Source organism: Salvia splendens, chromosome 18, assembly GCF_004379255.2.
Source record: "Salvia splendens isolate huo1 chromosome 18, SspV2, whole genome shotgun sequence".
Classification (NCBI taxonomy): domain Eukaryota; kingdom Viridiplantae; phylum Streptophyta; class Magnoliopsida; order Lamiales; family Lamiaceae; genus Salvia; species Salvia splendens.
This window is the reverse complement of record NC_056049.1, coordinates 17,946,512-17,969,977: the sequence shown is the minus strand read 5'-3', so window position 1 is coordinate 17,969,977 and position 23,466 is coordinate 17,946,512. Positions and strand designations below refer to the sequence as shown.

The 23,466-nt window shown below is 42.3% G+C and overlaps 2 protein-coding genes across 5 annotated transcripts; both read left to right on the top strand.

Annotated features, from left to right (window-relative positions):
* Positions 1-1,672: 1,672 nt before the first annotated feature.
* LOC121777230 (heat stress transcription factor A-5-like) lies at positions 1,673-21,543 on the top strand. 4 transcript variants are annotated; one of them, XM_042174409.1, is made up of 3 exons: positions 1,673-2,443; positions 9,991-11,905; positions 20,169-21,543. In XM_042174409.1, the coding sequence occupies exons 2-3, from the start codon at positions 11,687-11,689 to the stop codon at positions 21,369-21,371; spliced, it is 1,422 nt and encodes a 473-aa protein (XP_042030343.1). In that variant the 5' UTR covers positions 1,673-2,443; positions 9,991-11,686; the 3' UTR covers positions 21,372-21,543. The 4 variants fall into 4 exon arrangements, 3 of the variants coding, with proteins under 3 accessions (XP_042030343.1, XP_042030344.1, XP_042030345.1); XR_006045441.1 differs by lacking the exons at positions 1,673-2,443; positions 20,169-21,543 and adding an exon at positions 12,676-13,120 and having other exon boundaries at positions 11,770-11,905; XM_042174410.1 differs by lacking the exons at positions 1,673-2,443; positions 9,991-11,905 and adding an exon at positions 19,925-20,061.
* LOC121776837 (uncharacterized mitochondrial protein AtMg00810-like) lies at positions 6,720-7,832 on the top strand. The gene has a single exon (XM_042173997.1). It carries the CDS (start codon positions 6,720-6,722, stop codon positions 7,830-7,832), a length of 1,113 nt encoding a protein of 370 aa, XP_042029931.1.
* Positions 21,544-23,466: the final 1,923 nt, after the last annotated feature.

The window sequence follows — 23,466 nt, the reverse complement described above, 5'->3', positions numbered from 1 at the left end:
AACGAATCCCCTTCTTCCCATCCCTTTCTTTCCATATGTCTTTCCAGATTCTGGTTCACCATGCCTCATCTCTTTCAACTCTCCACTCTCCTCTTCACAGATTTTATCAACTCCAAATGCATCATAATATCCATTAAATAACCAACCTAACTCCTCCAATACAAGCACATGAATTCGGTTCTCCCCTGCCTTAGCCGATGCCCATTGTACATTTCCCTCACCACTCATCTCTTCATCATATTGAGCCGTGACCTTCATCTTCACCAAGGGTTTAGGAAATCGAACTGGCCGCCTCGTCAAATTCCTCACCACATTCAAAGTGACAGCAATCTCCCTCACTGTGGCAATTTGTCGAACACTTGGCAGACCTGCTTCCTTGAGATTATTTTCTTGAGAAAAAGGTGTAATACTCTGAAAATTCAGCAACATGCTGCCCTAATTTAGTTACCTTAATCTTGTCATCATTTAACATCTCCCCAGCCTTCACATCAACATAACAATGCAAGAAAAAATTCAAAGAATTGCCAAAATCGACAAGGCCATCACCACCCTCATCCGAAGCACTTGAAAACCTTTCGGAAACTTCCTTATCAGTCTCCATCGTATCTGCAAACTCACTGGGCTCATCAAACTCATAATTAAGTCCATCGACCTTGGCATTCATATCCAACTTTTCATTTCTCCGAAAATTATTCTCCTCACGGTCACACCAAATACACAAATTAATGTAAGCTCTTGACGCTTAGATAGGGCATAAGCCTCATTTAATTTTTTTGGTTTAAACAAACAAACCGGTACCCGTATTTCATCTACAACCCCGACAAAAATAGACTAAATGCTTGATCCTCTTGTATACTAGCCTTGGAGTTTAACGTAGTAAATGCTTCAATATAACTTTGAACATGTGATACCTGTTTTAGACTTTGCAACTGAATGATCGGATCATCTGCAGCGTCCGCCATTGCAGTTAATCCACCTCTTTCCTGGATTCGATCTTTAATAGCCATGATTGCCTGCAACATCTTCTCCTATCGAGCGTCGAACTTATCATACCATTGGCCCAGCTCGTTCAACTTTTCCCCTATTCGCCTCTCAGCCTCCTCGATCAACCTTTCCCCAATTTGCCTCTCCGCCTCCATCACCTCCGTATCTCACTTCACCGTACTGTCCGAGGATGAACAGCTTTGAATACCACTTGTTGCGTTCCAGCCCAATCCAGCTAAGATCGCAACATAACAACCAATCGACACAACAACCAACTACAATTAACACAACAAACAATTGAATGCAGCAATGGAACGAGATAATCACCAAATGTAGATTGATAATTGTTAACCTAGCCACTCTCAAGAGTATTAAAGATGAAGATATGACTCGTGAGATACCACACATGGATACAATTGCTGACCAGTGTAAGAATTGTGAACACGAGAAGACTAGCGATGTGGCATCTCGTTCAGCTAAGATGACTTGGAAAGATATTCAGCTGGGACCACCTCCAAGGAAGCAGGACAAAGGAGAGAAAGAGACAAAGCGTGGCTAGTGGTCCTCAGATTCAATCAACGTGTTGCATTGCTATTGAGTGAAGATAATAGTTTGTTACAGATGCTAGCATCTAGATCCTTCTTATTGAAATATATATAGCATGATAAAACTTTGTCCATGATGATGCAGTACAAGATGCAGCTTCAATCAGTGAAGAAAGATACTCTGTCCATGATGGATTATCTGGGTAATATTAAGTATTATTGTGACCTTCTTGCAGCTGTAGGATGCAGGATTTCAGAAGATGATCAAATCCTTCACGCTCTCAATGGACTTGGTGCAGAATATGATTCAGTAATGGTGGCCATTTCAGCTAGAGTAGACGGTTGGACAATGCAGGAGGTTACTTCTTTTCTTCTCAATTTTGAGTCCAGGCTTGAAGTTTCTAAGCCTAGCAAAGTTAATATGGAAGGATCTATGCCATCCTTACATTTAGCTCAAGCTGCAGGCTACAACAAAGAAGGAATGAGTCAGTCAAATTACAGAGGTAATCACCACTTATCAGGGAGATCTGATGGCAGAGGAAGAGGAAATGGCTATAGAGGGGGCAGATCTGGCGGAAGAGGCAGATCTGGAAATCGGCTAATCTGTCAATTATGTGAAAAGCCTGGCCACACTTCAAGCCGATGCTGGTATCGTTTTGAACACTCTTTCATGCCGCAACCAACCTTGGGAAGCACGCCTTCACATCCACACCAGCAGGGGCATCAATATGCTTCACATCAGACAACCCCATCTGCCAACATTGCTCAAGCAAGAGCACCTTATGTTCTTGCTACTCAATCTGATTTCTCTACTGATGCATCTTTCACTAGTTCTTGGTATCCAGATTTAGGGGCAACACATCATGTGTCCAATGACCTCTCCAACCTGAACAATGTCTCAGAATATCATGGAGGTACATCTCTTCATCTTGGTGATAATTATGGTATAAACATTGCTCATGTTGGTGATTCTATTGTTTGTGGTGCTAATTCTGATTCCTCTAGAAGCTTTCTTCTCAGTAATCTCTTACATGTTCCTAAAGGGTCAAAAAATCTCTTGAGCGTGCCTCTTTGCTAGAGATAATAACGTTTTCATTGAATTCAATTCTGAGTTTTGTCTTGTAAAAGATCAGGTTTCCAAGGAAGTCATTCTCAAGGGCATCCTTGATAACGGTCTATACAAATTTCTCTTCAACAAAGTTCAGTCTACTTCAGCTGCACCCCCCTCAAGTTCATCAATCAAGATCAAGCCTGTTCCTGTCAATGCTTGTTCATCAGCCTTAACTGTTGCTTTCTCTTGTAATCAGTCTGATAGCTTAGAACTTTGGCACAAACGGCTTGGACATTGTGCAATGCCTATTGTTGCAGTATCTCTAAAAGCCATCGTTTGCCCTATTGTCCTTCCTCCACTGAACATAATCATCCTCTAGAATTAACACACTCTGATCTTTGGGGACCAGCTCCGGTCATTTCTAAGAATGGATTTCGATACTATGTGAATTTCATTGATCACCACAGTCGCTACACTTGGATATATTTACTCAAAACAAAAGATGAACTTCTTCCAGTTTTTAAACATTTCAAACACCTTGTTGAAACTCAATTTGGCACCAAACTTAAAGCTCTTCAAAGTGATTGGGGAGGTGAGTATAGGGGTCTTACTGATTTTTTGCAGTCAGAAGGTGTTCATCATAGGATATCATGCCCTTATACACCTCAACAAAATGGCCTAGCTTAAAGAAAGCATAGACATATTGTTGAAACTGGGCTCACTCTCTCGTCTCAATCTGGTCTGCCTCCGTCATTTTGGGATGATTCCTTCACTACTTCTGTCCATCTTATTAACAGAATCCCTTCTCAAACATTATCCTACATTTCACCCTATGAAATTCTCTATAAAACCAAACCTGATTACCTCACTCTCAAACCTTTTGGATGTTTGTGTTATCCTCATATCAGGCCCCTCACCAAATCTAAGTTAGATTTCAGATCAGAGGCTGCCACTTTTTTGGGGTATAGTCTCTCTCACAAGGGCTACAAGCCAATGTTGAACTCAGGGAAAGTAATCATTACAAGAGACATCATCTTTCATGAAACCACCTTTCCTCACAAAGTCCTGCCTCCCTCTGCATCAAATTCTCATTCTGATCTCTCTTCACTCCCTACTGCACATTCTCCTTTTTCTTTTCCATTATCACATTTCAATGATCTGACATATTTACCTCCCTCCCCTCACTTCTCTTCTCCTGCCTTTCCCTCTAGTCCCACCCGGTCCAACTCCATTCCCTCTCAGTCATCTACTGATTCTCCTCATTCTGAATCCACTAATACTCAAAATTCTTTTTCCGCTCCATCTCTTCTATCCACTCCATCCACTGATCCACATCCCACTCATGTTCCCTTTGACTCCATTTCTGCTTCCTCTCATTCTACCTCTCCTCCTGCTCATGTCTCTAATCCCATTCCTGAAAATCATCATCCCATGGTTACTCAAGCTAAACGTGGCATCTTTAAACCCAAAACTCTTGCAGCTACCACTTCTTCATCAGATAAAATTGAGGTGCATCTTCTCATCCCATGCTCTGCCAAGTTTGCACTTGTCATTCCTGTTTGGCGATGTGCAATGACCGAGGAATTTCTTGCACTTTTAAAGAATAAAACTTGGATTCTTACTTATCTTCCTCCTGGAAAGAACTTGATTGGATGCACTTGGGTTTTTCATTTAAAGAAGCATGCTGATGGTTCTATTGCTCGACACAAAGCAAGCTTAGTCGCTCAAGGATTTTCTCAAGAAGCAGGTCTAGACTTCCTTGAGACATTCAGTCCCGTAGTCAAGCCGAACACCATTCGTTTGATTCTAAGCATTGCAGTGACTTCAGGCTGGTCTATCAAGCATCTAGATGTGAATAATGCTTTTCTTAATGGTGATCTTAGGGAGGAAATTTATATGCGACAGTATAACACCCCGACTTTTTCTACCATTTTTACTGTGTTCTTGAAAGGACCGTCGTTAGTGCACTTGAAAACTTTTCGACCTTGTTTCTTTTATCGAGAGAAGAATTTTACTTTTTGAGCCAAACAATTATTCTTTCCTAGCCCAATTTGAAACCCAATCGTTATGAACCCAAAATACATTTTATTCCTTTCTTTTAAGTCCAATTTTGGAGAAGCCCAATCAAGATTTTAAAAAAACATGAGATTTTCTTCCACTCAAATCTGATACAAAGAAATCTGCCACGATCTGCATCGCTGAAAAATAGGAACAAATATCTCCCTATGATTCCACGTTTCTATATCATGCACAACTATAATAATGGAGAGAAAAGAGGGGAAGAAAGGAGTTGCTCTGCAAATCAAATACTATTATATATGTATAAAAATCAGTCCGCATTCCTTTTCCGATCAGCGATGGAGTCTCGCGGCGGCGTGATTTCGGGTGGAGCAAGGCAGCGGCGTGAGTGGATACCGGCACCGGCACTGAAGCCACTGTGATTTCGACGGAGACAGAAGGAGGAGATGAGGGGGACGACGGTGTAGGCATCGGGTGCGAACTGCAGCGCTGCACCGAGCAGCAGCGGCGATGCGATGTCGAATGCACCGTGACAGCAGCGGCGCTGCATTTTGATCGAGGGAAGTGCAGCCTTACCTTCGACCGAGAGAGATAAAGAGACGAGCGTGGAGGAAGCAATGACGGAGAGACCAGGCGGGTGGTGGCGCAGTGGAGAAGAGAGCAGCAGCAGCAACAACGGGCAGCAAGGGCTGATCGTGACGACGATGGAATCACGGCTGTAATGCGATGACTGGGAGCGACCCTAGCAGCGGCGCCGCGAAGTGAAGGCGGCGGCGAGTTAGAGAGGAAAGTGACGAATTTGAGAAGGAGGTGCCGGCAGCGACCGCTGTTGGTCGGAGACAGCGATGGCGCTGTGAAACACTGAAAAAGGGAAGCGAGAGAGAAGAAGGAATACGGGTTGTGTCAATTTTGGAGGAGGAAGGAAAAATGTCAGTAAGGGGATTTCATTGAGGAATTGATGGAGCGTTTGAAATTCTCATTTGGTGTTGATTTTCACGGAGAAGGAACAGAGGCGGAGGTTTCACCGATTTGGGTGTTTAGTCACTGAAATTTGGGGAATGAAGAAGAGGGGGTTGGACTTTGCTGTTATGGAATTTCTAATGAGAAGAAGGAGAAGAATTTGGGAACTTCAAATCCCATCTTTGGATTTCACGTGAGTAAAGGAGATGGATTGGAGTACATTAAATCAATGGACGTTTTCACGTACGCTTTTCAGGAACGGAATGTAATACAAGTTAAGGCTTTAAACGAACGAGGTGGGTTTTCTTTTTAAATAAGGGTTATGCCCTAAGTATATTTTTATGTGTAAATGATATGAATATTTGTCATGCCGTGTTTTGTTTTATCTATGGAACCTATCTGATGTGGCTTTTGCCATCAATGGATAATCGAATTCGGGTCTGTCTAGGGAGTGAGTCCCTATTCAGGCTAGTGTACACCTATGGTGATCGTGCGCTATCTCTTCGAGTTGGTCGGTCTAGTGACTTGGAATGTGGCCACGTTCCTTATCATCAATGGATTAGATATGGTAGACATCTATGGGAAATGACTGCAGTCACGAGTTTTACGGTGGAAATGATTTTACTGTCTTAGGCGATTTCTAAAGTTAAAACCCCGAGGTCACTCAATGGTGGCATGATAAATACTTTTTATAAAATATTTTCGGCATGAGTCCACTGAGTGCATCAAGTACTCAGCCCTGCATTTCTTTTTAAAAATGTGCAGGTTGAGCGATGACGAGCGCGGTGGGTGTTGAGCATAAAAGTGAAGAATGTCTATCAAATGTCTAGAATATGTTGTGTCTTCATACATAGCATTATTCTACTCTCGAAATGCTTCCACTAAATATTGTTTCTTTTGAGTTGTTGATTGTTGAGATACTCTGATTTTATTCGAGCTATTCCCATTTGTTTCGGGCTATGGTTGAGTTGTGTTGTTTTCCCCTTTCTTCCCCGCTTCTTTAATCCTCCCCTAGTCGCGATCAACCGTGTTTTCTATCCTTAGAAAATGCGGGCGTGACAGACAGCCTCCCGGTTTTGAACAAGGTGCGCCAGGTATGGTTAGCAAATAACAAGGTTTTGTATGGTCTTAAGCAAGCATCTCGTTCTTGGTATCTTACTATGCGATCAACGCTTTTTGATCTCGGCTTCAACCAATCCAAGGCAGATCATTCTTTCTTTTTTCTGAAGACCAAGTCTGTTACCATCTATCTTCTTGTTTATGTGGATGACATGCTAATAACTGGAAATTCTTCTTCTGCTATATCTCAGATTATTGCTCAGCTTAATGAAAAGTTTTCCTTGAAAGATTTAGGGGAAGTCAAGCACTTTCTTGGCATTGAAGTCTCTAAAACCTCTCTTGGTCTCCATCTTTCTCAAGGGGCTTACATTACTCAGTTGTTGGATAAGGTGAAAATGGCAGATGTTAAACCTCATCCCACACCCATGGTTTCAGATCTCAAATTGAGCAAGTTCGAAGGAGAACCAACTGTAGATGGTAAGCTTTATAGAAGTGTTGTTGGTGCATTACAATATGTAACCATCACAAGGCCTGAACTTAGCTTCTCGGTTAACAAAGTTAGTCAATACATGCCATGTCCTCTTGATAGTCATTGGAAGGCAGTGAAGAGAATTTTGAGATATCTTAGTGGCTCAACAGATTATGGACTTCACATCACGCCCTCAAACTTCCACATTTCTGGGTTTTCTGATTCGGATTGGGCATCTGATATAGACGATAGAAGATCAACTATGGGTTATTGTGTTTACTTTGGAGATAATCTGATATCTTGGTGTGCAAAGAAACAAAAAGTTGTCTCCGGCTCTAGCACTGAAGCTGAGTATAGGAGTTTGGCTCACCTTGTATCAGAAATCACATGGATAACATCTTTGCTGACTGAGATTGATATACCGATTAAAACATCCCGTGTTGTTTGGGTAGATAATTTGAGCACAATTGCCTTGGCCTCCAATTCGGTGCTGCATTCCAGAACGAAGCACAATGAACTCGACATTCATTTTGTTCGAGATAAGGTCTCTGCTAAAGAGATTGATTTGCGCCATGTTCCTTCTCTTGATCAAGTGGCTGACATATTCACGAAACCACTCAGTCTGCAATTCTGCACGAGGCTCAGAAACAAGCTAGGAGTGTTTCCTCTTGCCTCATTCGAATTGAGGGGAAGTGTTAACCTAGCCACTCTCAAGAGTATTAAAGATGAAGATATGACTCATTAGATACCACACATGGATACAATTGCTGACCAGTGCAAGAATTGTGAACACGAGAAGACTAGCGATGTTGCATCTCGTTAAGCTAAGATGACTTGGAAAGATATTCTGCTGGGACCACCTCCAAGGAAGTAGGACAAAGGAGAGAAAGAGACAAAGCGTGGCTAGTGGTCCTCAGATTCAATCAATGTGTTGCATTGGTATTGAGTGAAGATAATAGTTTGTTACAGATGCTAGCATCTAGATCCTTCTTATTGAAATATATATAGCCATGATAAAACTCTGTAAACTTCACTCGTTCATTAATCAAAATCGTTCACTCTTTGGCTTTCTATTCTTGTTACGGTCTTTAGAAGCTTTCGTCAATGTCTTCCGCTCTTAAGCTTTTAATAATGAGATCAGAGAAACAATGCGATAAGTAAATGATAACGAAAGCAACACGATAAAGAGAACTGAAAAAATGCTTCGGATCCTAGATCCTCAGCCCAAGCGCTCAGCGCACACACAACACACAATTTTCATGATTCCCTCAGAGAAGAGAGTCTCTGCATTTATACTCAATCTGTTTTCCTTTTCTCATTTTCATTTAGACCCCTCAATTTTCCTTCTCTCTCATTTCTGTTTGAGCTGACGTGGCCCTCCAGCTGGCATATCAATTGAGCTGACAGAATCATGGTGAACGAGGGATGGCATAACGTGGGCTACCTTATCTCAGCTCGCTTCCCTCCACCGGGAGCTAGGACAGACCACTTGCCGGCCATCGCCACCCTCTTCGGGGAATTGAGGTCCTTTCCTAAACCCTTCAAAATTTTCAATTTTTGGCTAACACATGCAGGTTTCGAGCCACTCTTGAGAGATCATTGAAGGATACCTATCCAAGGATGCAATCAATTTGTTCTCATGGAAAGGGGAAATGAATTCAAGAAGATCTTCAAGTCTTTCAATTTCAAGGATTCTCAGAGAGTAAAGGACTACACCAAGGAATTGGAAGACCTTCAGTTGGAAGCAGACAGAGATACAGGGAATCAGGACCGTATCAAGGATATCAGACTGAAAGTCCTTTTCTACAGTACGTCAGAGAAGGCTTTCTATGGACAGAAATCACGCCTGAAACACCTTCTGCATAGCGACATGAATACAACTCTCTTCCACTATCTTGTCAAGAGGAACAATTCGAAGGACATGATCACCCTCTTCTGCAGAGAAGATGATTATGTGTCAAAGGATCAGGGAAAAATCATCGACATCTTTGTACAATACTACAAGGGACTCCTGGGAACCGAAGGAGTTGTTTAGCCACTAAGGGCATAGGTGTTTGACAAAGGAATCAAACTTGATGATGAAGACAATGAAGGCCTCATCAGAGAGGTGACCACAAAGGAGATCAAGGAAGCTCTCTTCAACATCAGCATTGACAAGTCGCCGGGATCGGACGGGTACACATCAGCATTCTTCAGGAGGCATTGGGAGTTCATTGGGGGAGACTTAGTCAGTGCGGTTAAGGAGTTTTTCACCACAGGAAAGCTTCTAAAAAGCCTCAATACGACATCCATCTCTCTCATCCTGAAGACCTCCATGAACCCAAAGTTAGCGACTTCAGACCGATTGCCTGCTGTAATGTGGTCTACAAGGTGATCACGAAAATTATCTCGAAGCCGCTTGAGTTTTCCTACCCAAGATTGTAAGCCCAGCTCAGTCGGCTTTCTTCTTGGGGTGGAGTATCATGGACAATATTTACCTTGCTGAGGAGATCATGAGAGGCTACACAGTCAAGAGAGGTCCACTGCGGTGCACTGTCAAGATTGATCTCCGAAAAGCTTATGACACAGTCGACTGGAGTTTCTTGAGGGGCATGCTCCAAGGCCTCAACTTCCACCCGTCTTTCATCCACCTGATCATGGAGTGTGTCACTTCACCATCATACACTATCACAGTGAATGGTAGCCACCATGGCTACTTTAGAGGTAAAAGGGGTCTTAGGCAGGGAGGCCCAATGTCTCCTTCTTTGTTCATTTTATGCATAGAATATATGTTTCGGTTGCTCCTTACTCGCATTTCTCGGGATTTCTTTTTCCATAATAAATGCGGGTGAGCGAGCATTACTCACCTTGCTTTTGCAAATGAACTCCTTCTGTTCGGTAGGAGAGACTTGATTTCTTTGCAGATTTTGCAGACACCATGGAGGAGTTTTCAGCATGCTCAGGACTTGGGATCAATCAAGGCAAGTCTAACCTGTTTATTGCAGGCACCGTCAAAGTTCCCAATGAGACTTTGCTGCAGGTGTTCGGCTTCCCAGAAGGCACCCTCCCAATCAAGTATCTGGGTATTCCACTCGCATCGAAGAGACTTGCTACATCGGACTATGGCCAACTGGTTGACAAGCTAACAGACAAAATCAAAAAATGGCCAAGTAAGACTCCATATTTTGCAGGACGTTTGGAACTGATTACCTCTGTCTTGCAGGGCGTGGAAGCATACTGGCTCCAAGCCTTTCCGATTCCTGGGACAGTTATTGAGAAGCTCATTGGGATTGCCCGTACTTTCCTTTGGGGAAAGAAGTATGGTCAAGTTGCGCGGGATGATGTTTGCAAGTCGAAGAAGGAAGGGGGTTTGGGAGTCAGAAACCTCAAGGCTTGGAACACGACACTCCATGCCAAGATTCTCTGGAACATCCACTCGAAGAAGGACTCTCTCTGGATTCGTTGGATTCACGCATAATGTATCAGGAATTGTTCTATCCGGGAGTGGACGGCACACAAGAAGAACGACTCTATGCTCATTAAAAACTCTTATCCATCTGGGATGAAATGTTGGACAGATGCACTAGAGATGAGGTCATAGCACTCTGGAGTTCTTGTTTCGCGGGAAAAGGAGTACATGAGGCATATGAGTGGTTTAGACCGAGAGGTGAGAGACGATTTTGGGCTAAGTACGTTTGGAAGGACTTTGTCCCTCCTAAGTACTCGTTCATTACTTGGCTCGCACTTCAAGGAAGCCTTTCCACACGGGACCGCCTCCACTACTTTGAGAACTTGGACCCTACGTGTCAGCTTTGTCGTTGGGAGGAGAAATCAACAGACCATCTCTTCTTCAAATGCTCGAAGACTTGGGCAGTTTGGGGTAAGATCATGCTTTGGCTTGGCATAGCGAGGAGATCGACGACGATCCGGAGTGTTGTCAAATGGGCAGGACGGTAGATCAGGGGATCACAGATTGTTCAGATGGCGAAGAAGATTGCTCTCATGGCTTCAGTGGCGATCATTTGAATAACACAGAACAAGGTTATCTTCGATGGGAAAACATGGGACGCAACTAGGGTCATCTTTGAGATCAAAGAAGCCACCTACAATATCTTGTATTCACAACGATCAGATTGTTCTTCACCTACCACAGATGATGGGGTTCACAGCTTTTGGTTGTTTTGGTTTTCGACACTTTTTGAGTCACTTATCAGGGTACTCTTTTCCCCTTGGGGAGTTTTATCCATTGGGGTTTTATCCCAAGGGATTTTAATGAGGCCCGCCCACTCTGGGTTTCGATGGGTGATTTGAACTGTGTTCAATCTTGTTGGAGCCATGCCCGTTCCTTTTTGCTTCTTGGTTTTTACCATGTTACTTTGTACTAGCCGACTTGTGGCTTTTCACTTGTTCTTTCCTTGGGTATGCCCGAATGTATGATGTTAACGTTTGATTTGGTTTGGTTTTATTTAATTCATTTATTCATCAAATAAAAAAATTGAGCTGAGATTCTTCTCCTTTCTATAATTTGAATTTGAGACCGTAACAATAACTAATTCGAATTCCGTATCCTTCAAAAATCCAGTCAACTAAAATCAGAAATTCCCCAATTCTTGCCTTTAAATGGACGGAGGAGCTTCTGGCGGCGGCGGCGGTCCGGCGCCTTTCCTGCTTAAGACGTATGAGATGGTGGACGACTCGTCGACCGATGCGATCGTATCATGGAGCGGGAGCAGGAAGAGCTTCGTCGTCTGGAATCCACCGGAATTCGCCCGCCTCCTCCTCCCTTCTTACTTCAAGCACAACAATTTCTCCAGCTTCATTCGCCAGCTCAACACATACGTATGTGTCGTCTCCCTCAATTTAACTCTTATGTCATCCGTTTTCCGCTGAATTGTTGAATTAGGGTTCTGTATTGAACGCTTACTGTTTTACCCGAATTCAAACCTATTTCAATTTCAATGATCATGATTGTGCCGTGTTTGATTCTAGTTGTTGACATCGTTTTCCTAGTGGTTTCATAGGGAATTTGTGCATTGTTGCTAAAAACTTGTTTGCTTCTCTGTTATATTTCCCCCTTTTGGATGTAGGAAATTCGTGAAATCAACTGGACTCTTGATTTTCCAGATAATTGGACTTTGTAGAAACTAATGAACCAGAGATAGAACATGAAATTTAGAGGAATTGGATCTTTATTGATCACACAAAAATTGTGTTTACAAAGTGAAGAAGTCGAGCTATTTATAGACTAAGCTAACTAACTTCTTAACCAACTATCAACTAACATTTAACTAACATATTGCTGACATTTAACTAACTCACTGCTGATTAAACGATGAGTGGACGCCAGTGTTGTTAGGGTCGCGGGGCGCCCCGGGGCGATGAGGGGGGACCCCGGGTCGCGGGGCGACGAGGCGAGAGACCCACGAATCGGGGCGCCAGAATAGCCGAATGATGATTATATTTGTGTCTCTTTTATAAGTTTGTTGCTTGAATGTTTATCACATCAAATAAATCTACATACATCATTACTCCATATTAAAAAAAGAAGATTAGACGAAAAATATAAATTTTTAAACAACATAACATAACAAGGGCCTTTGTTGGATCAGGGTTGAAGTACATATCAAGGGCGCCTTTTGTCCGAGGCCTTTTCTGTTTGGTCGAGCTACTGCCAATAATGTTGTCTTCTTCGTCTTCCCCGTAACCCAAATCTTCAAACTCTTGCCTGCTTTGTGATGCTGCCGCTGTAAAAACTTGTTGTATTTTAGCATCTTTTTTCTTCATATAGTTGGTCATCTCCTCTCTCACATGTAGTGGGCATTTAGTACATTTCGTGACGTTTTTAAATCCGCCAACGAAATGTTCTTTGAGCCTTCGAACTCCCGATGCAATCACTTTGTCGCAAAAGTTGCATGTAAGTTTATATCTGGTATCCGGATCAGCTCTTGCATATTTCCTAGCTGGGTCTTCAGACATTTTGTATAAAAATGATCTGTAGAAAGAAACAATCATTTATAATTAATGATAATTCACAATGTCTAAAATTGCTATTGATGTGTCATGGCTATTCTAAGCATACCGAAAAACATATTTATATGAATTATGCACCGCATGAAATTTATTTGACACCATGTCGTCGGTGGTTATAAGAAAATTAATTATTGATGCTCGTACCTGTAAATAAACCTTGAGAATCTGGACGTCGAAGGAGTGGTGGCTGAAGAATAAAGTGATTTTTGCTTTTGCTGAAGAAGACCCGCGTCGAAGGAGTGGTGGCTGATGAAGAAGAAAGGAGAAGAAAAAAGAAGAAGAAAGAGGAGAGGAGAAGGCGGCTGAGAGAAAGGTAGGTGTAGGTATTCCAAAAATAAGAGTATGGAAAGTTGGTAAGTTACCATTTTTTGATTTATTCGAGGAAGAACCTAAATCGGCTCGCTCCACGGCGACCCAGACGACCCAGGTGCGCCCCACCGTCGCTCCACGGATCTCGCACGACCCCGCCGCATCGGGGCGATTACAGTCTCGCTTTGATCTCCCCGCGCCCCGAGTGCGATTTTCACAACACTGGTGGACTCCACCTGTATTCCAGCTGGATGCGGATATTATTCCATGCATGTGCGAACTCAGCTTCACTTCCATGTACACGAGCTTTCCTTCATTCTCCTACATATGCGAGCCTTTCTTCATCACAAGAGTCTTTCTATCTTCAACACGGCCTGTCAAGATGGACTATACAAGCTATTGAAGTTCGTCTTGTCTAGTATAGATTGGAAGATCGTTTCTCCCAACGGTTTAGTGAAAATGTCTGCAATTTGAAGATTGTTCCTGACATGTAACGGCTTAACAATGCCTTGCATGAACTTTTCTCTAACCGTGTGACTATCAATCTCTATATGCTTTGTTCTTTCATGAAAAACTGGATTAGAGCATATATAGATAGCCGATTGATTATCACAGTAAAGAGGCACTGCTCTCTCAGTATTTACTCCAAATTCTTCAAGCAAAGTTCTAGCCCACATAACTTCACAAGTTGCTTGTGCCATGGCTCGATATTCTGCTACAGCCGATGATCTAGAAATTGTATTTTGCTTCTTGGCTTTCCACGAAACCAGAGAATTACCAAGGAATAAACAATATCCAGTCATAGACTTCCTTGTATCTGGGCATGCTGCCCAATCCGCATCTGCAAATATACTCAACATGGGCTTGTTGCTGCGGGAAAAGAACAGTCCATGGCCTGGAGTTCTTTTCAGATATTTCAGAATTTTCTCAGCTGCATGCCAGTGTTCTATGCATGGTTTTGACACATTGTCTCAATTTGTGCACAGAATAAGTAATATCCGGCCTAGTGATGCACAGATATAAAAGCATTCCAATCAATCTTCTATACTTGGATGGATCTTCCAGTAGAGGGCCAGACTCTAACTGCAACATCTTCATTGGATCCATAGGTATTGTTGAGGGTTTGCAGCCTAGAAGTCCTGCATCATTGATCAAATCCATAGCATATTTCCTCTCTGATATCTGAATTCCCTTTTTATTCCCTGCAATCTCAATGCCAAGAAAGTATTTTGGCACTCCCAAATCCTTGAATTTGAAGTGATTTGACAGAAATTCCTTGAAATTCTCAGTCATTTGTGGATCTGAGGTTGCCAGCAAAATGTTATCCACATAGACTACTATACCAAAGAAGCCTGCTGCATCATTTTTGTAGAAGAATGAATGATCAGAGGTTGATTGTTGTAATCCAAACTCTTTTAGAACCTCTGAGAGCTTGAGATACCACTGCCTAGAGGCTTGCTTGAGTCCATATAAAGACTTCTTTAATCTACAGACTAATGTTGAGTTAGGAGTGGCCCCCTCAACAGCAAGTCTGTCAAACTCAAGGCCCGGTGGTATAGTCATGTAAATCTCTTCTTCTAGATCACCATATAGGAAAGCATTGTTGACATCTAAGTGGCTAAGAGACCAGCCATAAATAGCAGCTAAAGCCAGCATCATTTTCACAGTGGTGAGTTTAGCCACTGGTGAAAAGGTGTCTAGAAAATCAATGCCTTCATATTGGGTGAAGCCCTTGGCTACAAGCCTAGCTTTGTATCTCTCCACAGTGGCATCAGCATGATATTTAACTTTGTAAATCCACTTGCAATCAATAGGGATTTTCCCTGGTGGCAGCACAGTGATGTACCAAGTATTGTTTCTGATCAATGTTGATAACTCTTCTTGCATTGCCAACTGCCACTCTTTTAATTCAGAGGCTTGTGTATATGTGTGAGGCTCATATATAGCAGACATGATGATGATATATTTGAGATATTCAGGAGAAAGTTTGGACAAATTGAAGTGAGCTGAGATGGGGTAGATGGAGGAAGAAGTAACAGAATTACAGATGTAATCTGTTAAGTGAGATGGAGATTTTGTTTGTCTGCCAGATTTTGTGACAAGAGGAGTAGAGTGATAGGTGAGTGAGTGATAGGGTCTGGAGAGGAGGATGAGGATGGAGATATGTCAGTAGTAATGGAAGGAGGGGAGGGACTGATAGGTTTCCGAGGGGGGTCAGGAAAGTGTAAAGATAGAAGACGAGCCAGAGGGAAAATATTTTCATGGAAGACTACATGCCTTGTAATAATCTCTTGCATAGTGTCTAGATTTAGAAGCTTATATCCCCTAAAACCAGTTGGATAACCAAGGAAGGCACATTTAGTTGCTTGGGAAGAAAACTTGTCTCTGCCTCTATGCAATGTAGAAGCATAGCAGAGGCAACCAATCACTCTCAAATGAGTGTATGAGGGGGGTTTCTCAAAGAGCATCTGGAATGGTGTGAGATGATTAGGAAGGACTGAAGGAGTTCTGTTTATCAAGTAGGATGCACTTAAAATACAATCCCCCCAGAATTGGATGGGCAAGTGTGATTGAAACAGTAAGCTTCTAGCTAGCTACATTGAGAAGATGTTTATGTTTCCTTTCAACCCTGACATTTTGTTGAGGGGTTTCAGCACAAGAGTGTTGAGTAACAGTCCCAAAAGAAGTGTATAGGGAGGGTATGTTGAATTCTGGAGCATTATCAAATCGGATGGCTTTAATTTTTCTAGAGAATTGTGTAAGGACAGTATTAAAGAACTGTGTGAGAATGGGTTGGACATCAGATTTATTTTGCATCAGAAATGTCTAAACAAATCTGGAATGATCATCAACAATTGTGAGGAAGTATTTGTATCCTTGATGTGTATTTGGAGAGAAAGAGCCCCAAACATCACAATGAATGAGATCAAATGAACATTTAGCAACATTGTCAGATATTTGAAAAGGTAAATGTTCCTGCTTAGCAAGAGGACATATATCACACAGAGAATGATCTTTATTTGATAATGAGAGAGTTTTTGACATAGCTTTCAGTTTGCTAAAGGACAAATGTCCAAGCCTCTTAGGGCATCAGCAGTGGGGCACCCTAATGCGCGCCCTATGGCGCGCCACGTCATCAGTTTTATCCTCCTTCCCCCCACCTGCAGTGGGGCACCCTAAGGCGCGCCCTATGGCGCGCCACATCATAATTTTATTGTTTTGTTTAATTAATTTAAATGTTTCAAATAACAAGTAACGAGTAAATAAAAAACGTCTAAATAACAAATGTCGACGCATTAATAAAAAAAAGTTACACCATTCAACTTACAAAAAAAAAAACTAAGTAGGTGTAATTCCCAACTTCCGACGCAGCTCATTGATTAACGCTCGGAGATATTCGGCTTCGTTGGGGTCGGTACACTTCTTGAGGGCCTTGTGCGTCTGCAATAACGTCCTCGCCATCGACTCTGTTGCTAACGACTCAAACGCGGTGGCCGTCTGGGTCGGGAGCGTTTCCGGGAACGGAGATGGGTTTACAGCGGTCGAGGATGAGGTCGCGGCCGCCTTCCCCTTGGCCTTCGCAGCCTTGACGCCGGGAGGACGCCGGGAGGACACCGGTGTGCTGGAACTCCCTTCATCCACGTACGTCCGGTTGAGGTCAACCGGGTGATTGTCGCTGCCGCTGCTCGTATAATCACCAGCTTCGGTGGTCTTCGTCCTCTTCGGCGCACCAGTGTGCAGAATTCCACCTTGGAACTTCTGCTTGTCCCTCAAGAGCGCCCAGATGGCCTCCTACTTGAAGTCGCCGTACATTGACCGGTATGACAACAACGCTTTAGCGCGCACGTCGCTCAAGCTCTCGCCGCTCCCCTGTGCCCGCGTGAACTTCTCGAACTCCGCCGCGTACAAGTTCACTTGCTTCTTCACTTGATCCCAGTGCTTGCGGAGTTGCTCACGTTTGCGCTTGTACGCGGTCGGCGGCTTGGCCTCATTGTAGAGGCCGGCGATGCGCTCCCAGTACGCGACCTGCCTCTGGTTGTTCGCGAAAATCGGGTCTTCCGATATATCTACCCAACACCGGGCCAAAATGAGGGTTTCGTCGTTGGTGTAGTTCGTACGGCCGGGGGCGTACTCATCGCAATTTCCGGGAAGCGGCAACTTCTGCGCCCGCTGCCGGTTCCGCTTCTCTTTGGCTGGGGGCGGAAGCGGTCACGGCGGGTTCGGGATCGGCCGCTGCGGCGTCACGACGGGAGGGAGCGCTTCGTCAGTTTGGAGACGGCTCCATGTCAGACAACCCGTACGATTCCGTACTGAAATCGGGATCGTACTGGGTGTCGGCGTCAAACGAACGATATTCGCCGGGTTCTGTACCCGGCCAACGCGCCTCTCCGCTAAACATAGCACTATTGGGACTTGAATCTATTTCGTAGTAATTATGTAAATGTAATAAGTTTCGAAAGTAAAATCGTGAAATGAAATTACAAATTAACTCTATTTATAAAAAAACGAAACCGCGTGCCATCGTCCGCGTCGATCGTCCGCGTAGCCCACAGTGGGCCGGACGATGGCGCGGACGATGGCCTATCGTCCGCGCCCATCGTCCGCGTAGGCCGCAATGGGGCGGACGATGGCGCGAACGATGGGCATCGTCCGCGCTATAATCCGCGCCCTTAGTATAGGGCGCGACGATCGTCCGCGGCTTATGTCACGCACCCGCAATGGGGCGGACGATGGCGGGCGCGGACGATGCGCGCCATCGGGCGTGCCATCGTCCGCGCCCGCCATGGTCCGCCCCATTGCGGATGGCCTTATGCCAAACATCAATGTTTACAACAGAATTTACATATGGTGAATAAGAAGCAGGGAAACAGGCAAAGGAGTAGTATGGCTGGGAATCTGAGCAGAAGAAGCTTGAGATATATCTTGGTCAGAAATCACATCTAGTGTGTATAGGTTTCCCAATCTTCTACCCTTCCCAATCACAATGGCCTAAGAAGCTCCCTGGATTTTAATGGAATTGTGAGTAAAAATCACATTGCAAGACAAAGAACTTGTCAAAGAGCTGACAGAGATGAGGTTGAATGAGAATGATGGAACAAACAAAACAGAATGAAGTGTGATAGTAGGTGTCAGGCAGATAGTTCCTATGTGAGTTATGGGAACAGTGGATCCATTTGGAAGCTTAACTGAAGCATTTTGAACAGGTGAAGAGGAATTAAACAGAGACAAGTTGCAACAAACATGATGTGTTGCTCATGTATCCAAAAGCCAAATAGAGGATGGCACAGATATATTAGCTACAAGATGATTGTATAGAGTGGTACCTGTGAATGGTGGAGATGGAGAATGTATGGGAGATGAATTTTGTTGTGCGGCTGATGTAGGAATGGAAGGAGATCCAGTGGCAAGCTGACTTTGCAATAGAGTTATCAGCTGCTGGCATTGATCAAAAGTAGGCATGAGTGATGGAGTTGAAACCTTATCATTTGAATCAGGAAGGCCATCATCAACAAAATTGACAGATTTAGGAGAAGCATAGTCTCTTGAGTTATAATTTGGCTTGAACTTTCCTTTCCCAAAACTTGGTGGATAACTGTGTAGAGAGAAACACTTATCAACGGTGTGGTTTGTCTTTCCACAGTGAGAGCATACTCTTCCTCGATTGTAGTAGGATGAAGCAGCATTGGCTGAATAAGGCTGCTCACTTGGAGATGGTGGCAGCACATGAGTGTATTTTGTAGGATCAATTCCTCCTATGGTGCGTTGCCTCTCTTCTTGTAAAATCAATGAGAAAGTCTTAGATAGAGTAGGTAGAGGCACCATTGAGAGTATGTGAGATCGAATCTGAGAGTAAGAGGAATTTAATCCAATCAGAATTTGCATAACACATTCTGCCTCCTGATGGTTATACTCATCATTACCTTGAGTAAGAGACATGATTCTCTGTTTGAGTTGATAAATGCGAGCAGAATCGCATTGTGAGAAGCGATCGCGTAGATCTAACCAAATTTCCTTTGCATCATCGAGATACATAATGCTAGAACATATTTGAGGTGATAAGGAGTTCTTGATCCATGAAACAACCACACTATTGCAACGAATCCAAGCATGATATAGTAGATCATCATCTTGCGGTTTCAGCAATGTACCATTGATAAACAACAATTTGTTCTTTGCTAAGAGTGCAGTAGACATAGATCGGCTCCAATTGATGTAATTTGAGCCGTCAAGTACCTGAGACACCAGTTGAAGTCCAGGATTATTGATTGGATGTAGATAGTAGGGACTTGAGAAGTCCTCTGCCGGCTGGATCTGATTGACAGCACCACCGCCGCCTCGCCGAGTCATCGGAGAAGATCAGAGATGAAGCAGAAAATATTATTCTTCTGATACCATGTAGAAACTAATGAACCAGAGATAGAACATGAAATTTAGAGGAATTGGATCTTTATTGATCACACAAAAATTGTGTTTACAAAGTGAAGAAGCCGAGCTATTTATAGACTAAGCTAACTAACTTCTTAACCAACTATCAACTAACATTTAACTACCATATTGCTGACTCACTGCTGACTAAGCTATGAGTGGACGCCAGTTGTATTCCAGCTGGATGCGGATATTATTCCATGCATGCGCGAACTCAGCTTCACTTCCATGTACACGAGCTTTCCTCCATTCTCCTACATATGCGAGCCTTTCTTCATCACAAGAGTCTTGCTATCTTCAACAGACTTAGCCACGGTTGCTAATTTTTTAATTGTAGGGATTCAGGAAGATTGATCCGGAGAGATGGGAGTTTGCTAACGATGAATTCGTCAAGGATCAGAAGCATCTTCTTAAGAATATACATCGTCGAAAGCCTATCCACAGCCATAGTCAGCCTCAAGGTTCAGTTGATCCTGAAAGAGCGACATACGAGGAAGAAATTGATAAGTTGTCGCGCGAGAAGGCTGCTCTCGAAGGAAACTTGTTGGGATTCAAGGAGCAGCACTCTGCAGCTAAGGTGCAGTTGGATGACTTAACGCAGCGTATAGGTAGCATGGAGCAGAGACAGGAAAAGCTACTTAGCTACCTGAATAAGTCACTTCGAAATCCTGAGTTTGTTGAACGCCTTGCTCAGAAGCTTGAATCGATGGATTTTTCAGCGTATAATAAGAAGAGGAGGCTCCCCCAGTCAGATGATGTGCAATCGATCCAGGAGACTGTTTCAGTGGACAACGAAAGCAGCTGCAGGCCCGAGTTCGATTGTACAGAACAAGACCGAGACTTCTGCAATATGCTTAGGCTGGAGTTATCGACAGCTGTTTCTGATGTCAACCTGCTTTCACATAGCACACAGAGCTCAAATGAAGATGGGATCAAGGGAGAATCGAGGGATGGCCAGCTTACGAGAACAGAGGGTTTCGTATGCCCCCCTGAAACGTTGGAGCTATCAGATACCGGGGCTTCTTTGGATCTACACATGGATTCATCTTTGTCGTGCAAAGTGGGAACCAAAAGCCCGAAACTGCACTCCTTGCATAATAGCTCGACTTTGAACGATGAGGGTGATGCTCACCTGTCCTGCCTGTTGAACCTCTCTCTTGCTTCGTCTCCTCTGGAGCTCAATAAGAGCCAGAACTCCACCGTGATGCCCCAATCAAGTTCGGATATGTGTACCTCCTCACGGCCAAACAGCGATACTATTGATGTTGGCCATCAGACTTCTACAGCTGATCGAACATGTCGGGATGAGGCTCAGGCGTTGTCTTCCTCACCCAATGCCGAAAAGCAAGAGCCAGCAACGGAGCAGAAACGTGTGAATGATGTGTTCTGGGAACAGTTCTTGACCGAAAGACCTGGCTGCTCGGATACTGAAGAGGCCAGTTCTTCTTTTAGGGCTAACCCTTACGACGAACAAGAAGAGAAGAGATCGGTCAGAGGCGTGGCAAAGAACACCAAAGGTATGGAACATATTACACTCTAGAAATAACTTCATTGCTTTGCTTGGATCTGTTGTTATTCATGGAAATTCATATGCTAGTTTTTTTGTATGAGGCTAGTGGTTATTATAAGAAAGAATTCACCATTTAATCATGTGATTATGATTGTGAATAAGCTTATGAACAACTGGGTTGACTTCAAGATTTTGTCTTTAATTTCAGCTGTTCTCAGTCAATGCTTGCTTTTTGTTGAAAAGATTACAAGTTAGAACTGATTGGAGTGAAACGAGAGTGTGAGCATGTATAGAACTTATTGATACATTGCAACATAATTTGAAATTTTGAATTGAGAAATTATGATTTTGTGGCCATGATAAGCCAAGGCTGTAATGCAAGGCTTTCAATCCTTTTCTACTGGGTGTTATTTGTTTGTATGTTTTATCTTTCTTGGGTCTTTTGATTGTTTTCTCTTTCTTTGGTCTTTTGATTATCGAATGTTGGAAACTATAAGACTAATGTCGTGTGTATTTCAATGTAACGTAACACATCCCACTTATTTAAGATGTGATATATATGCATTTAGTCACTCAAACATAAAATAATCACAAGCTTCTAATTAACGATTACGTAAAATCAAGAAAAGGGAATTTAGATTAACTTAAAAAATTCAAAGCAATAAGCTTTTTATCCAGCAACATATCGATGCAGTAATGGTATCGACAATTGAGCAGGGCATATAAGTAGTGGTTTTCATCGTTGAGGATAGTAGCAGTACTGAGATTGATGAAAGCTTGGGAGATAAGAGGCCGCACTTAACCTAACCGGGAGTAATACTTATATTGGAAAAATACGGCGCACAATTTCCTACAATTATTTTGCTACTATTGTTTTTCACTAGTACTCCAGTTGCCACTTTATCACGGATTTTAACTATACAGGGTGATCGGATTGCAAGATTGTATCCAATATTAAATTTGTTGTGTGTTAGGTTCATGAGATTCAATCTCACGACTCAATCCTAGATGGATAATCACGGGATAATTAGTCATAGCTAATCCCCAATGACTAAAATAATCTCACAACTCAATCCTAGATTATACCTTTATATTATTTTATCTTGACAAGTAAATGGTGAATAAAGTAAGAGAGTATAAAGTAACAAAGATGAAGAGAGAATAAAATAACAGAGATGATTATTTTTTGCCAAAAATAGAAATGACTTTATTCTCTTGGAACTTTTTAAAATAGAAAAATGACCTAATTATCATGGAGCAAAGGGAGTAGCAAAATTTTTAAATTTAACAATTTATCTTTTTAATTTTGAAAAATATAGAATATATCAGAATTTGACTATTCTTAGTCACAATGTCCTATTAGCTCTTAGACCATCTCTAAAGGTATACTAAAACATAAAATGAGATAGGTAATTAGCTCTAATGGTACTTAAAAACTAATCTCATTTTTTATTTTTGAGTAAAGAATACTTATTTTTAGATTTACACTAAACCAAAATCATTTTTTTTTAATTTATGAGTTAAAAAGACATAATATAAAGAATACTATTTAAGTTCGAGTTTAATGTAAATGGTTGAAGAAAAATCATATTTGATTAACCATTCACACTAAAATGAGTTTGAATTTAGTGTAAATGGTTGGAGATGCTCTTATAGAAGAATGTTTATGTGACTTTTTTGTTATGATTCTGGATAAAAAAAAATATTTTCAAAAATAATGTGTATATTTTAGAGAAAAAGAGTTAAAAAATTGAGGCATTTTGTGGTTTATCATAGAATTGAGTACAGAAAAAAAAAATCAACAAAACACGTGCTTAAAAAATTAACAAATGAGCGCTTGAATTTATTTGTCGACCAGCAAATTTGACAATTGAGTGGGTGTGTGGATAGCTCCTTGGCCAATAACATTACAAGAACGTTATCAAGATTCAAGACATCGTTGTGGTTTTAATTTTTTTAGTTATATATTATCCTTTCATTTTTTAAAAATAGATTTTTTTTCCTTTTTGTTCCGTCTCATATAAATAGAAATTTTTCTTTTTAACAATTTTATTTCTATCTAACGAGGTGAGACTCATTTTTCACTAACACACTTTTCATTATATATGTCTCTTAATTTACCAAT

Coding starts and splice junctions, on each gene's coding strand:
- LOC121776837 (XM_042173997.1), top strand. CDS start 6,720: ATGCGATCAACGCTTTTTGATCTCGGCTTCAACCAATCCAAGGCAGAT.
- LOC121777230 (XM_042174409.1), top strand. CDS start 11,687: ATGGACGGAGGAGCTTCTGGCGGCGGCGGCGGTCCGGCGCCTTTCCTG. Junction 11,906..20,168: donor TTCGCCAGCTCAACACATAC/GTATGTGTCGTC, acceptor TTTTAATTGTAG/GGATTCAGGAAGATTGATCC.